At 39.2% G+C, this 15,632-nt stretch overlaps 1 protein-coding gene across 5 annotated transcripts in view; it reads left to right on the forward strand.

Moving 5' to 3' along the window:
- bgm (bubblegum) overlaps window positions 1-15,632 on the forward strand; it is a 514,443-nt gene that overhangs the window by 303,140 nt on the left and 195,671 nt on the right. For all 5 annotated transcript variants that reach the window (XM_067140465.2, XM_067140469.2, XM_067140466.2 and 2 more), the window contains exon 3: window positions 2,361-2,487. In XM_067140465.2, coding sequence (XP_066996566.2) covers window positions 2,361-2,487 — 127 coding nt within the window. The remainder of the gene's footprint in view (window positions 1-2,360; window positions 2,488-15,632) is intronic.

Here is a 15,632-nt window from a genome sequence, read left to right on the forward strand (position 1 = left end):
GGAGCGTTTGGAAGCACAAGTCGAACATCAAATAGGTGAATACCAAGCAGGGTTCAGAAAAGGTCGCTCAACAGCTGAACAGATCCAAAATCTCAAAACGATCATCAGATATTGTACACTAAGGTCCAAGCAGTATGTGTCTGTCTTTGTGGACTTTAAGAAAGCGTACGACTCCATTGACCGGGAAGTCCTGCTAAACATCTTAAATGAATTTGGAGTTGATTTGAAACTGCTGGCATTAATTAGAGCTACCCTGACCGATACAAAATCCAAGGTGAAGTTCCACGGATGTGTCTCGCATTCCTTTGACATCAAAACAGGAGTCCGACAAGGTGATGGGCTATCCCCGATACTCTTGAACTGTGTTCTTCAAAAGATCATCAGAACCTGGCGGGTGAGATTACAGGAAACCAACTACAGTCCATTGAGAATAGGAACCAAATCCAAGGGGATCGCAACAGTCTGCTTAGCATTTGCCGATAATATTGCTGTTCTCTCAAACGACATAGAAACCGCTAGAGCTCAAGTTGAAATTTTAAAGGAAATTGCCGAACAAACTGGTTTGCAGATATCGTTTGAGAAAACAGAAGTAATGACTAACATCAAAGAGGCTCCACCAAAACTCCATACAAAATACGGGGACATCACCCGAGTAGACAAATTCAAATACCTGGGTGAGATCATCATGAAAAATGGACTGGACAAAGAAGCACTTCAGGAGCGAGTACGCAAACTGGAAATAGCCTACCAAACATCCCGCACAATCTACAACAAAAAATGCCTTCCCAAAACACCAAGATACGTCACTATGAAACAGTTCTGAAGCCAGTAGTTCTATATGCAGCCGAAACCCTGTCTCTAAATGCCAACAAAGGACTCCTTGAAGAACTGGAGAAAAGAGAACTCAAAATTGTGAGAGGAATCTTGGGATCAAAGTACATAAATGGAATCCATCAAAAGAGATCCAACAAGGAAGTCTACAGCAAAATAGAGAAAATTACCGACACGATCAGAAAAAGACGGGCACGATTTTACGGTCATCTGAAAAGAATGGACGGAAGAAAGTTAACTAAAGAAATCTTTCACTTTTTTTATTCAAACCCCAAAACCACAATTCCCTGGTTTAGAAATACCAAAGAAGACCTGCAAATGCTACATATCTCAGCTGAAGACGCCCTTAACAGAGATCTCTTCCGCAAGAAAATATTGACGAACGGGCTAAACCGAGACGAGCAGCCGAAGAGAAGACATGGTGCCCGTTGGACAGTGGAGCGTAAGCAGGCCCACTCGCAAAGAATGAGGGAATGTTGGGCTCTAAAGAAGGCCAAGTTCAGTGTCAAATGCAACAAGACTTAACGTGGTCCTTGATGGCCCCAGCGAATTATATATAATAATAATAATAATAATAATAATAATAATAATAATAATAATAATAATAATAATAATAATAATAATAATAATAATAATAATAATAATAATAATACCTACTAATGGAGCTCGATATTTTCACAATATACCCATGGGTTTAGAAATTGTTTTCCAAGTTATACTAGTCCATTACACACTTGCATCAAAGTCTGGGAATAAGGTACTACAGTCTAGGCTAAAAATAGTTATTATTCACGCTAAATACCTATGTCATTCGTCCTGTCGGAAAGCATTACACAACAAACTTTATGGAAAATAAAGACAAGAGGGAGTCATGAAGGAAGGAAGGACTGCCTTTACATTGGATTACTGCAGCTTCCTACGTAAAACATTATGCCTGAATATCGGCGGGAAGTAGCTGGGGGAGTTAGATAACTTTTGCACATGCTATATGAATGTCCAGTCAAAAACGGGTTCTACAGCTAGAAGTGAATATATCCCTCCACATACTATTGGAATCAGAAAATGCACCCAGCCGTAAAATTTGAGTTAATGCACGTATAGTGCCGACCCCAAGCAGTTAGGACTAGGCCAAGAAGAAGAAGAAGAAGAAGAAGAAGAAGAAGAAGATTTACAGTTGTGTTTGTCAACGTTTCCTCCCAATGCTGGCCGATTGATCAGTATTAAACAAATCCATATTTCCAATCGATTTTTATAGGGACCAGTTAGTGATTAAACATTTTCAACTACTGGAGTCTGTATTAGGCCAATATTTTGATACTTCTATAATAGTAATTAGTAACATTACCAAAAGTAATATGTAAAAACGTATGCCTCTTTTCGAGATGGTCGTACGTTTCTATTTTAATAACTTCGTTTTTGTGTTTTTTCGTGTCACAGTCATACAAATCCGCAGCACGTCATTTGAGAACTAGTAAAGTGTTAGAATTCACGTTTTATATTCATAGACAATTAATTGTCTGTTGTTGCAGGAAACAACTTCCAACGAAAGAAACTACCAGAAATCAGTACCTGAAGAGGCAGCCTCGCAACCAGCCATTATGAAGGTTGAAACTATAAAATCAGCTCAGGTTGTAGGTAGATCAAAATACCTCAACGGTAAGTGATAGAGAGAGAGAGACAGAATGGGTGTTACAGACTGTACATTTATGATATTTTGCATTTAAAAATTTAGTAATTAAAAATTAAATTTAGCATTTTCTGCTTTAAAGTTAACATTTAGCATCTTGTAGTCTTTATGATGGAAGTGATATTTGCGAATGAAGAACTGGATATTAAAATATCAACGTATCAACTGTTGTATTTCCAAGATTTTCCTCTTTAAATTCAAGAAAATAAGTAAAGTATTGTATAAAATTGAAGTGAAATTGTCAACATTATCAAACATGTAAATTAATACGTACTGACTTATTCATAAAATAAGTTATATCCAGACCTCGATCCAAATAAATGTGCCACCATATGGGAAATGTACACTCGCTTCTACTATGGCTCCTAAAACATCTTATTGGTGCAATGAAGAGGAATTACAATGACGGCTACGTTTCACAATGAAATTACAAAATAAAATATAAAAGGTAATGTTGTGCAATAGATAAGAAATGACAAAGCTTCATGAACATAATTACTATACTACTTTATGTACTCAGCTACATTACTCTTAATACAGATAAAGCTGGTAAAATATTGCGAGTTTTGGGAAGTGAATTATACTTAGTTATAGAAATATGCGATAGAGAATTTTGCCCATAACTAGTAGAATGAATCTGACTGTGTTGAATATTATAAATTATTTTTGTTTCATGATTATGAATCTGCGAATTGGTAATTACTGATGTGTTTCAGCGGACTAATGTATTTTAAAGTTCGTGTATCATAATAATAGAAGCCTTTATGAGGAGATTTGAAAGTGATTATGTACGGTATATCACAATGTTTATACAAATATTTAGTCGTTGCCAGAATGGGATCTTGAAAAATGACTTTTTATGCTCTCTTCCCAAGGATCTCTATCTTCTCAAACAGTTGTTTATTACAGCACGCCCAGCAATACATCATGTAAGAGATGTGGCTTTCAATAAGAGCACAGTAAATACCCCTGAATAACCTACGAGAGAATTTATACCTCTATGTGCTAAGGATACCAATCACAGGGATTATCTCTGCCAAGTTACTTCATAATAGAGTTTCATCTACAATCAGTACTAAGAATTTATTACTGTTCCAGTTTATTCATATCCTCAATAGCATTACTGGTACTCGAGTGAGGTAGGAAACCATATTGAAATTGATAAAAATATTTATTATTTGCAAAATAGCTAGTAACCTCAACTACTTGTTCTAAAATCTTAGATAAAGGAAGTAGACTAATACCAGGATTGGTCCATAATTACTAACATTTAATTTATCTATGCATTTATATATAGGCTGGTACAACACCGGTAATTTTAAGGTTAGCTGGTACTTTACCCTCAGCCAGTATTAACTAATTTTGTAATCTAGCAAAGAAGTTTGCTAAGGATAACATGATGGCAAGCATAATTGGTGGCCATAAAAATGTTAGTGAAAATGGAAGAGTATGCATAGGTACTTTAAGGCAGAAACAGGTTCCAAGAAGGACATTCCAGGAATCATTAACGAACAACGGGAGTGTGTATGCAAGGATCTTCAAAAGGCAGAAGTATTCAGTCAGCAGTATGTAAAAATTGTTGGTTACAAGGATAAGGTCCAGATAGAGAAGGTGACTAATACGTAAGAAGTATTAAAATTTACCTATGACAGCAATGACGTTTACAGTAAGATACAAAAGTTGAAAACTAGAAAAGCAGCTGGAATTGATAAGGTTTCGGGGGATATACTAAAGACAATGGGTTGGGATAGAGTACCATATCTGAAGTACCGGTACTTGTTTGATTATTGTTTGCATGAAAGAACTTTACCAAATGAATGGAGAGCTGATATAGTAGCTCCTGTATATAAAGGAATTGTGATAGAATAAAACTGAAAATTACAGGCCAGTCAGTTTGACATCGATTGCACATAAGCTTTTGGGAAAGCATTCTTTCCGATTATATAAGACATGTTTGCGAAATTAATAACTGGTTTGATAGAAGGCAGTTTGGGTTTAGGAAAGTTTATTCCACTGAAGTTTATTCCACTTGTAGGATTCCAGCAAGATATAGCAGATATCCTGGATTCAGGAGGTCAATTGGACTGTATTGCGATTGACCTGTCTAAGACATTTGATAGGGTAGATCATGGGAGACTACTGGCAATGTTGGACTTACAATAGAGTGACTGAATGGGTGGATCTGTTTCTAGAAAATAGAACTCAGAGAATTAGAGTAGGTGAAGCTTTACCTGCCCATGTAATAATTAAGAGGGGAATTCCTCAAGGCAGTATTATTGGACCTTTATACTTTCTTATATATATATCAATGATGTGTGTAAAGAAGTGGAATCAGAGATAAGGATTTTTGCAGATGATGTTATTCTGTACAGAGTAATAAATAAGTCACAAGATTGTGAGCAACTGCAAAATTACCTCGATAATGTTGTGAGATGGACAGTAGGCAGTGGTATGATGATAAACGGGGATAAAAGTCAGGTTGTGAGTATCACAAATAGGAAAACTCCTCAATTATAATTACTGCGTTGATGGGGTCAAAGTTCTCTTTGGGGATCGTTGTAAATACCTGGGTATTAATATAAGGAAAGATCTTCATTGGGGTAATCACATAAATATGATTGTAAATAAAGGGTACAGATCTCTGCACATGGTTATGAGGGTATTTAGGGGTTGTAGTAAGTATGTAAAGGAGAGAGCATATTTGTCTCTGGTGAGGCACCAACTAGAGAATGGTTCCAGTGTATGGGACCCTCACCAGGATTACTTGATTCAGGAACTGGAAGAAATCCAAAGAAAAGCAGCTCGATTTGTTCTGGGCGATTTCCGACAAAAGAGTAGCGTTGCAAAAATGTTGCAAAATTTGGGCTGGGAAGACTTGGGAGAAAGGAGACGAGCTGCTCGACTAAGTGGTATGTTCCGAGCTGTCAGTGGAGAGATGGCGTGGGAGGACATCAGTAGATGAATAAGTTTGAATGGTGTCTTTAAAAGCAGGAAAGATCACAATATGATGATACAGTTGGAATTCAAAAGGACCAATTGAGGCAAATATTTGTTTATAGGAAGGGGAGTTAGGGATTGGAATAACTTACCAAGGGAGATGTTCAATAAATTTCCAATTTCTTGGCAATCATTTAAGAAAAGGCTAGGAAAACAACAGATAGGGAATCTGCCACCTGGGCGACTGCCCTAAATGCAGATAAGTATTGATTGATTGATTGATTGATTGATTGATTGATTGATTGATTGATTGATTGATTGATTGATTGATTGATTGATTGTAATGAAAGGTAAGCCTATAATAAATTTAGGAATTCCCTTTGTAAGAATATTAATAATAACAACGCAATCAATACTACAACTATTTTAAGATTATTTATTACTTCCTCGATTTCAATTTCATTAGTAGGTGTTAAAAATAAAGGCATTAAGTGGACCATGTTCAAAATGAGGGTATTTAGGTGGAGGAATATTCTTAGCTAAAAACATACCTATATCAGTAAATTACTCATTAATTTGAGTCATTGACTTGAATCGATAACCTACTTAGAATTTACGTTCAACTGTGTCTCTTCCTTTTTACTGTTATTAGTTGTTAAAATAATATTAATAACTTTACGATTATTTTTTGTATTGTTTAACCTATTGATATAATATATATTTTCTAGATCTCTTTTTATTCTAGTAACTCTAATTATGTATGTCTTTATAGTCTTGAATTAACGGCTTGGTAATATAGCCACTTCCCATTTAACTTCTCATTATTTTGTTGTCTTTTAACTTTTTAATATAAATTACTTTTTGTCTGACTAAATTTAACAGCACTGAAGTACCTACACCATGGACAAAAAGGTCTATATTTCTCATTTAGATTTAGACATTCATTTTTAACTAAAACAGTACATACTTTAAAATAATTAATGTATTTACGAGGGTCGAGTCGTAAGCCATGGCAACTATTTTTTTCTCGCGAACAGGAGACAACACGGAAAATCTGAGATACGCATTTAGAAATATAGGGCATGTACTTATGCATAGTGCCTGAAGAGAAATTCTGACTTCAGGAGATTCTCGTAGGAAACTGACAGATCACAGGCCATTAGTAAACATTATTTTATTATGGTATAAACAGCAAATACACAAGAATACGTACAAAGGACAGGTCTCCACTGGTGTCCGAACTTCGAAATAATCACCCAAGGTTTCCACTCTGCATTGGCAGTGGTGGAGAAGGCGCAAATCGGCAGTTGATACTCTACCCCGTTTGAACGTCTCCACCCACCTCTCCACTGTTGTATAGGGTATGGCGTGCACACCTACTGCTTCCTGCAGCTCTGTATGGCATTGGCGTGCATTTCTGCCGCGGAGAACTGCTATGTTAATAAACATTCGTTGCTCCTGCTTGTTGACTTCCATTTTGTGACGCTCTCACTCACACACTGAACTTGGGGGCATGCTTAGACCATACACCATCTAGTGGCATAATACGCAAGTACGATTACATACCGTACGTTTCCAAATGCATATCTTAGATTTTCCGTATTGTCTCTTGTTCGCGAGAAAAAAATAGTTGCCATGGCTTATGACTCGACCTACGTATTATGATACCAGAGCTACCATCACCATTTATAATTAATGGCGTTTGAGATATGTATTTTTCCATAGATGAGACATGGTATTTTGTAGGTTGCGATACCGGTACACAATTTCTTTGGGCATACATTTTGGGTATAATATTAACCAAGATTAATATACTGTGATCACTGAAATCAGTTATTATATATTTTATATTTGCAGAGTTGGTTTACGTAAAAATGACCTATAAGTGAAATAGTAGTCAATGAAATTCTAGTAGGAAACGTAGTATTACATGAATTCTGATTATAACATCAATAGCAGGGGTTTCCAACCTGGGGGGCGTGAAGTGATTTTAACTCGAATATTACAATTTTGTGTAATAAACATTTTTCGAATCTCTCCAAGAGATTGTCGGGCCAAGTCAATCGTCCAAAAGCACTGGTAATTGCCAACTGTCGGCACAAACCTCTGCGGAGCCGCGAGGTTGGAGGTGAAATAAGGATTGTGCTGTGTTGTGAGGAGCAAAATGTAGCCTGAGAGCAGTTGCGGGAACAAGACCACTCAACGCACGTTTAATTGCACACTTTGTGGACCTACTTGCGTGAAGGTAAACTATGACCATACGCGTCATTTTTCAACTCATCAACTATGTAGTAGTTGCTTTCATTTTCCAGTATTATTGTTACATACTGTACAAGGTTTTTCTCATAAACAAAATATATTACATGAAGGAGGTAATCGTATAAATGCCGGCATTATATCAAATTGATCTAGTAGCGAGAACAACAGGAGATAAGGCAATAATAGTAGGCTAAATTATAATAAATTTATTTAATATAACATGTTAGGCTTTCACGGCTAGCGTGAAATTCTGTGTAGGCCTACTGGTATTTTGGGCTACAACTAATTAATGTTTAACCACAGCAATTAATGAAACAGTGACATTTTCTCACCAAATATCTTAACTGGCAATAAGTTACTACAGTCAGGATTCGACATTAACTCTGAAGAGCAAAGAATATCGGAGTTTCAGAAGCAGCAAATGTAGTGGAACTTCCCCCTTCCCTCTTACCCTGCGGCATATAGACTCGTTTTGTGGGTAGCTCGTCCTTGAATGCTCTGTTCCCACCCCTACACATTCTTATTTTTCCCTTGCAGTCAAATTGGTGAGAGCTATATAGTACAACTGTCCCATCAGAGGTGGCACAGTAATGGCCTTGACAACACATCGCCGATAGACCATCAGTGGCCAGGCCCTTCGACTGTTGATTCTGTGCCTCGTATACTTTCGCAGTGGACGTGTCTGTCAAGTTGTTTATTGTGAGTGTTGTGTATGCTTTGCTGCAACACTGCCGACTGTGTGAATTGTGTTATTTAATATTGTGACTCTTAAAAAAATTGATAACGATGTCCAAGAAGAGACTGTACAATGATGACTACATTAAATATGGCTTCACAGTCGTTGAACGGAACGGAATACGACAGCCTCAATGCGTAATCTGCCACTGTGTTCTGAGTAACGATGCGATGAGGCCCGTGCGTTTGGAGAGACATTTAAACACGAATCATTCAGGCTTAAAAGACAAACCCACAAAAAATTTTCATCTAAACTCAACTCACTAAAACGTATGAAATTATATTCATCGGGTACTTTTAACCAAGAAAATGAGAAAGCAGTGTAAGCATCATATGAACTAGCTCTTCTGATTGCCAAAGACAAAAGAGCACACACAATTGGGGAAACATTAGTAAAGCCGTGTATGTTATTAGCTGCAAATATAGTTTTGGGTGAAGGGAGTCGGCAGAAATTGTCTAAAATTTCTCTTTCCAATAACACAGTGAAGTACAGACTTCAAGAACTCTCAGAAGACATTATAATGAAAATTTTCATTCTTTTCAATTCAGTGTGATGAAACAACCGATGTGGCCAATTGTTGTCAATTGTTGTTAAGGAGGACAGAATGTATCAGCATACCACACGAAACTCTTTTGAACATTTCATGTAAGAGGTATGTTGGTACGCTTTGCTCCCGTGTGTTTCCTATGATTAATGTACTGTGCTGAGTTATAGAAAATCAGTTCTAACATGGAAATAAAGCTATTCCGAGCCCATGTCCATATAACATATTTTATTTTTCTACGTGTATGCCTGCTGAAAGATTGGCCGTACCTTATTACTACACCATATGTATTTTCCGTCTACCAGACAGGACTTAATGGAGACAGGATGGAAAGGAGTGGGGAAGAAGAAGAATATACCAGCAGATGGTACACTACTACTACTAATACTATGATTTGTGCTGATTCATCCATTCACGGTACACTCGTCACACTGATACTAGTACGAAGTAGTAGTACTGTAGTAGTAGTAGTAGGAGGAGGAGGAGGAGAAGTATTTGATTAATCCTCACTTGACATCATAATACGTACAAGAACCATCAACTTCATTTCTTGAGAGCTAGATGCAGACAGAAGACTACGAGATTCATGTCACTTCACGGTTGCAGAGTGTGAAATTAGAATTACTTACAAATATCTCATCCCCATACTTCTTAATTGGTGATACTGAAGTAGCTTCACAGAGGCTTAATGTGAAATAAAACTTAGAGAAACTAAAATCAGTGTTGACCTCTTTAAGGAAAGCTCCAACTCGTTGAGCAATCACAGACTTAAATACAATTCTGGCCATTAATACTACAACACCAAGATGGATGCACTTCATGGACCCCACATTGAGAGAACGCGTAGAACAGGGTGGGATAATGGCACGATTAGTAGTTCAACTGAGTGGCGACACTGATAAGAGAAGGACGAAAAGCTTCTGAGGGTAGTGGCACTGCGTTTCCCTGCTGTTCGTGTGCACAGACGGAGTTAGCATGCTGCATCGAGGAACACGACAACCATATGAACAGGTGTCCACCTTTGACCGCAGGGAATCATGGCCCGTCTGGATTTTTTATTATCCCACTGCGAAATGTGTTCCCGCATTGGAAGAATTGCAACTGCAATGAACGAATATGGGATCAGTGGGTCGAGGAGGGACCAGCTGAGTGCCGTGCAGAACCCAACGACCACGTCACACCAGCAAGCGCGAGGTCGGTGATGTGATGCGCCTGGTGATCATGGACCGTACAGTCTCATCAGACACCCTCGCTCACGATGTCAGGCATGTGGCACGTCAATCTGCTTCGGTACTCACGGTTTTTCACCGTCTGCAGCAGCGGGGCATCTTTTCCAGGCGCCCAATACGGCGGCTGCCACTGAATGCTCACCACAGGCGCCTGCGGCTGTAATGGTTTGTATAACGTCGTGCCTGGAAGGACGAATGGAATGCTAACACCTTCTCCGACGAAGTACTACGGTGGTACCATCCGAGTCTGGCGACACCAAGGCACACTCCTGGCCGAGTTCTGCAATATGCGCCATCATACTGGCCTGGCAGCTGGAGTTATAATATGCAGTGTCATCGGAGTTCAGTCCCACTCGTATCTAGCCCACATCACTGGTATAATTACCAAGAAACGTTACGTGTGGCGATGTTGGAGTTAGGGCTCTTACACACGAACGTTTTTCTACCGTCATTGTCGACAGCAAAAAGTGGTTAATGTGTGGTCGGTTGTCTCTGCTTTGCAGTTACCATATACTGCAATGGGAAGAGCACTTCTCATTTTAAGATGAATGCTTTCTCGACCATATGTGAACCACTATCGCCAGTTGTAGCCGATCCCGTCCACTGACCACAGCCCAACTGCAGCGCATTCCTTTTCACAAAGGCGACATGTCTGTGACATCGTAACAAGTTCCCGCTGGCAGTTATCATGATGTCGATATGACCTTCTTCATCAAAGTATCTGTCCTTGAAATAATTGGTGCTATTTCCTGTAGTAGCTCAATGAAATACTTTTTAGACATTCTGAAGAACTGGAAAAACTTATCCTGATGATTGCAAAGTTCGTGCTATAAAGAATGAAACTGCACAAACTATAGCCGGACTTCCACAAATGGATGTAACGACACTCTCCACGTTTTCTCCTTCTTTTTCTGTGTCATCGCACGAGCAGAAGAAGTACAGTCTCCTCTTCAGAATTCATAAAGTGGATGACCGAAGTTCCACTAGCCGAAAGAAATTACTGCATACGCGGTGAAGCTGGCCGGACCTCATTTTGACGCTGGCCTAGCCACAGATTGTGGTCATACCGAACTACAGAAGTGGTCGTGCTGGCGATATCGAAGCGTATTTTTGTAGTCCACAACGACGACAGGAAAACGGTCGTGTGTAAGGGCCGTTAGCCTGCCACAGGACATCCCGCGGCCACAACGAACTAAATTCGGGCACGCATCGAAACAACATGGACGGAGATACCCCAGACAGACATCTAAAGTCTCTTCCACATAATGCCACATCGTGTAGCAGTAATTATTGTCACCCGAAGTTGGGCCACATAGTAAGATTTCTCCATGTTCTATATACGCGTAATCATGTCACCGATGCATGATAAGTATTACGTCCAATAAACCAGTTGTGTTATTTGGCGTCCTATTTGATATGCTATATTAATGGCTAGCAGTACAGCTCAGTACTATATCTTCAGAGTGAAGTGCGTTCTGTTTCATAGCTTGATATCGCGTTAACGCTCCTGCAGTATCAGGGTTATTTTGTTAAGAGGCTTGCTCGATTTACTTCCACCGCTATACCATGAACGCCGCGAAAGATTTAAATAGATCTTTTTGGCTTGGAAGAAGACTTTCACAACACAGAAAAAATGTTTATTTTCAGGGGAAGCATTTGAAATTTGTGTATAATTAAAATCAAGATATCTGAAAAATTGTACGTTTAAGAGCCAAGGAACTTAATGAGTGAGGTGTTACCCTCAATATTTATGTACAATAGTTTTATACCCAAACTTGTAATTCCCCCTAGATCATTCCCAAATTTCGATATGTGACAGGCTTTCCCAAAAGTGGTTACATTTTGGTCGGTGAATTACGAAACAAATAGATCACAATCACTACAAAACTGTAATTTTCAGGTCTTTAAAATGAAAAATACAGCAATAAAGGCATCGAAAATGAGCCACGTGTATTAACTACAATGCCACATTAACTACACAGTCTTATAAAAGACATAGCAGTATCTTGATACAACTTTATTTTTAAATAAAGAGATCGCCCCCTGCTTTTCGGCCTCTGTAATTCCTTTTCTCTTGTTTCTAAGCTTTATTGAGTTTCACAGAAGGGATATCAGCTTCTTGGCGTCTTCAAAATAGGAAAATTCTTCGTCTTCCTAACAATTTTTATAAAATGCTGTCCTGGGGTACCACATTCTGTACCATCAGTAATTTTATGCCTGATAATCTAATCGGTTCATCATCCCTATTTTAGTGAAGTTCCTTATACGAAGTTGTGTGACAAGATCTTTAAGATTAAATAAATCTTTGTGACATATTTCCTTTACAGAATAAGGTTTTCCTGTTTTCTTTGTTTGCCTTATAAGGGTCACGTACTGATCTGGCCCATAGATAGGTCTAGATTTCTCACATTTGATGGTATGCCTTTAATAATAATTATCTTGGCTTTTACGTCTCACTAACTAATTTGACGGTTTCCGGAGACGCCGAGGTCCCGGAATTTAGTCCAGCAGGAGTTCCTGTAGGTGTCATTAAATCTAACGACACGAGGGTGACGTATTTGAGCACCTGCACATACCGCCGAAATGAGCCAGGATCGAACCTGCCAAATTGGGGTTAGAAGACCTCAAACATCTGAGCCACTCAGTCCGGCCGATATGTCTTTCAATAACTGAATGGGCGCTGTCCTTTAATTATGGGTATGTCCTGTTATTAGACATTTATGATAAATTGATTGCATAAACTCCAGTTATGCCTGCGAACAATGTGACCTTGCCGCGGTGGGGAGGCTTGCGTGTCCCAATGAAGCAGATGGCCGAGCCGCAGGTGCAACCATATCGGATAGGTATCTGTTGAGAGACAAGATTTACGAATGGTTCATCGAAAGGGGGGTAGCAGCCTTTCGGAAGTTGCAAGGGCGGCAGTCTGGATGATTGACTGAGATGGCCTTGTATAATAATCAACATCGCTTAGCTGTGTTGATACTGTTACACGGCTGAAAGCAACGGGAAACTACAGACGTAACTAACTCCCGAGGACATGCAGTTCTCTCCGCATGAATGATGAACAGAGATGGATTCCTCCCGAGTAAAATATTCCGGAGGTAAACTAGTCCCCAATTCGGTTCTCCGGGTGGGGACTACACAAGAGGTGGCGATCATCAGGAAGATGGATACTGACATTATGCGAGTCAGAGCGTGGAATGTTAGAAGTTTGAATCGTTGTGGTAGATTAGAGAATCTGAAAATGGTGATGGATAGACTAAAGTTAGATGTAGTTGGTATAAGTGACGTACGTTGGCACGAAGAACAGGTTTTTTGGTCAGGCGACTACTGAATTATCGACACAAAGTCAAACAGAGGAAATGCAGGAGTTGGTTTAATAATGAATAAGAAAATAGGGCAGCGGGTAAGCTACTACGACCAGCATAGTGAAAGAATTATTGTCGTCAAGATAGACACCAAACCAATGCCCAGCACAATAGTACAGGTCTATATGCCTACCAGCTCAGCGGATGATGAGGAAATTGAAAGAACATATGAAGAGAGAGAAGATTTAATACAATATGTAAAAGGTGACGAGAATCTAATTGTGAAGGGAGACTGGAATGCAGTGATAGGCCAAGGAAGAGAAGGTAATTCAGTAGGAGAATTCAGATTGGGACAAAGGAACGAAAGAGAAGTCGGCTGGTTGAATTCCACAACAATCATAATTTAGTCCTTGCCAATACTTGGTTCAAACACCACAAACGACGGCTTTATACGTGGACGAGACCTGGAGACACTCGAAGGTATCAAATAGACTTCATTATGATTAGGCAGAGATTCAGAAACCAGGTGTTGGATTGCAAAACTTTCCCAGGAGCAGACGTGGACTCTGACCACAACTTGTTGGTCATGAAATGCCACCTGGAGCTGAAGAAATTGAAGAAAGGAAAGAATGCAAAAATATGGGATCTAGACAAGTTGAAAGAAAAGAGTGTGAGGGATTGCTTCAAGGAACATTTTGGAAAAGGACTAAATGAAAAGGCTGAAGGAAACACAATAGCGGAAGAGCGGAAAGTCATGAAAAATGAAGTTAGCAGGGCTGCTGAAGAAATGTTAGGAAGGAAGAAAAACCGACTAAGAATTAGTGGATAACTCAGGAGATACTAGACCTGATTGATGAACGCCGAAAATACAAGAATGCTAGAAATGAAGAGGCGATTAAAAAATGACGTAGATAGAAAGTGCAAGGTAGCTAAGGAAGACTGGCAGAAGGAGAAGTACAACGATATCGAAGGTTGTATGGTCCTAGGAAAGGTAGACCCTGCATACAGGAAAATCAAGGAAACCTTTGGAGAAAGGAAATCTAGGTGTATGAATATTAAGAGCTCAGATGGAAAGCCACTTCTAGGGAAAGAAGACAAAGCAGAAAGATGGCAGGAACATATCCAACAGTTGTATCGAGGTGAAGATATAGGTAATTTGGTTCTGGAACAAGAAGAGGCTGTTGATGCTGATGAAATGAGAGACCCAATTTTGAGGTCAGAGTTTGACAGAGCTGTCAGAGACCTAAATATGAACAAGACACCTGGAATTGATGACATTCCCTCTGAATTACTGACTGCCTTAGGAGAAACCAGCATGGCAAGGTTATTCCATTTAGTGTGTAAGATGTATGAGACAGGAGAAGTCCCATCCGATTTTCGGCAGAATGTTGTTATACCTATTCCCAAGAAAGCCGGTGCTGACAGGTATGAAAACTATCGCAACATTAGTTTAGTATCTCATGCCTGTAAAATTTTAATACATATTGTTTACAGAAGAATGGAAAAACAAGTTGAGGCTGAGTTGGGAGTACATCAATTTGGCTTCAGAAGAAATGTGGGAACACGTGAAGCAATCCTGACTTTACGTCCGATCTTAGAGGATCGAATCAAGAAGGGCAATCCCACGTACATGGCATTCGTAGATCTAGAAAAGGCATTCGATAATGTTGATTGGACCAAGCTATTAAGATTCTGAAGGTGACTGGGATCAGATACCGAGAACGAAGTATTATCTACAATCTGTATAAAAATCAGTCTGCAGTGATAAGAATCGAGGGCTTTGAAAAAGAAGCAGCAATCCAGAAAGGAGTGAGGCAAGGCCGCAGTTTGTCCCCCCTCCTTTTCAATGTTTACATACAAGAGGCAGTAAAGGAAATCAAAGAGGAATTTGGAAAGGGAATCACAATCCAAGGAGAGGAAATCAAAATCTTGAGATTTGCCGATGATATTGTTATATTATCTGAGACTGCAGAAGATCTCGTGAAGCTGCTGAATGGCATGGACGAAGTCTTGGGTAAGGAGTAAAAGATGAAAATAAATAAGTCCAAAACAAAAGTAATGAAGTGCAGTCGAACGAAGGCATGTGATGCAGGAAATATTA

This window comes from Anabrus simplex, chromosome 2 (assembly GCF_040414725.1).
Source record: "Anabrus simplex isolate iqAnaSimp1 chromosome 2, ASM4041472v1, whole genome shotgun sequence".
Classification (NCBI taxonomy): Eukaryota; Metazoa; Arthropoda; class Insecta; order Orthoptera; family Tettigoniidae; genus Anabrus; species Anabrus simplex.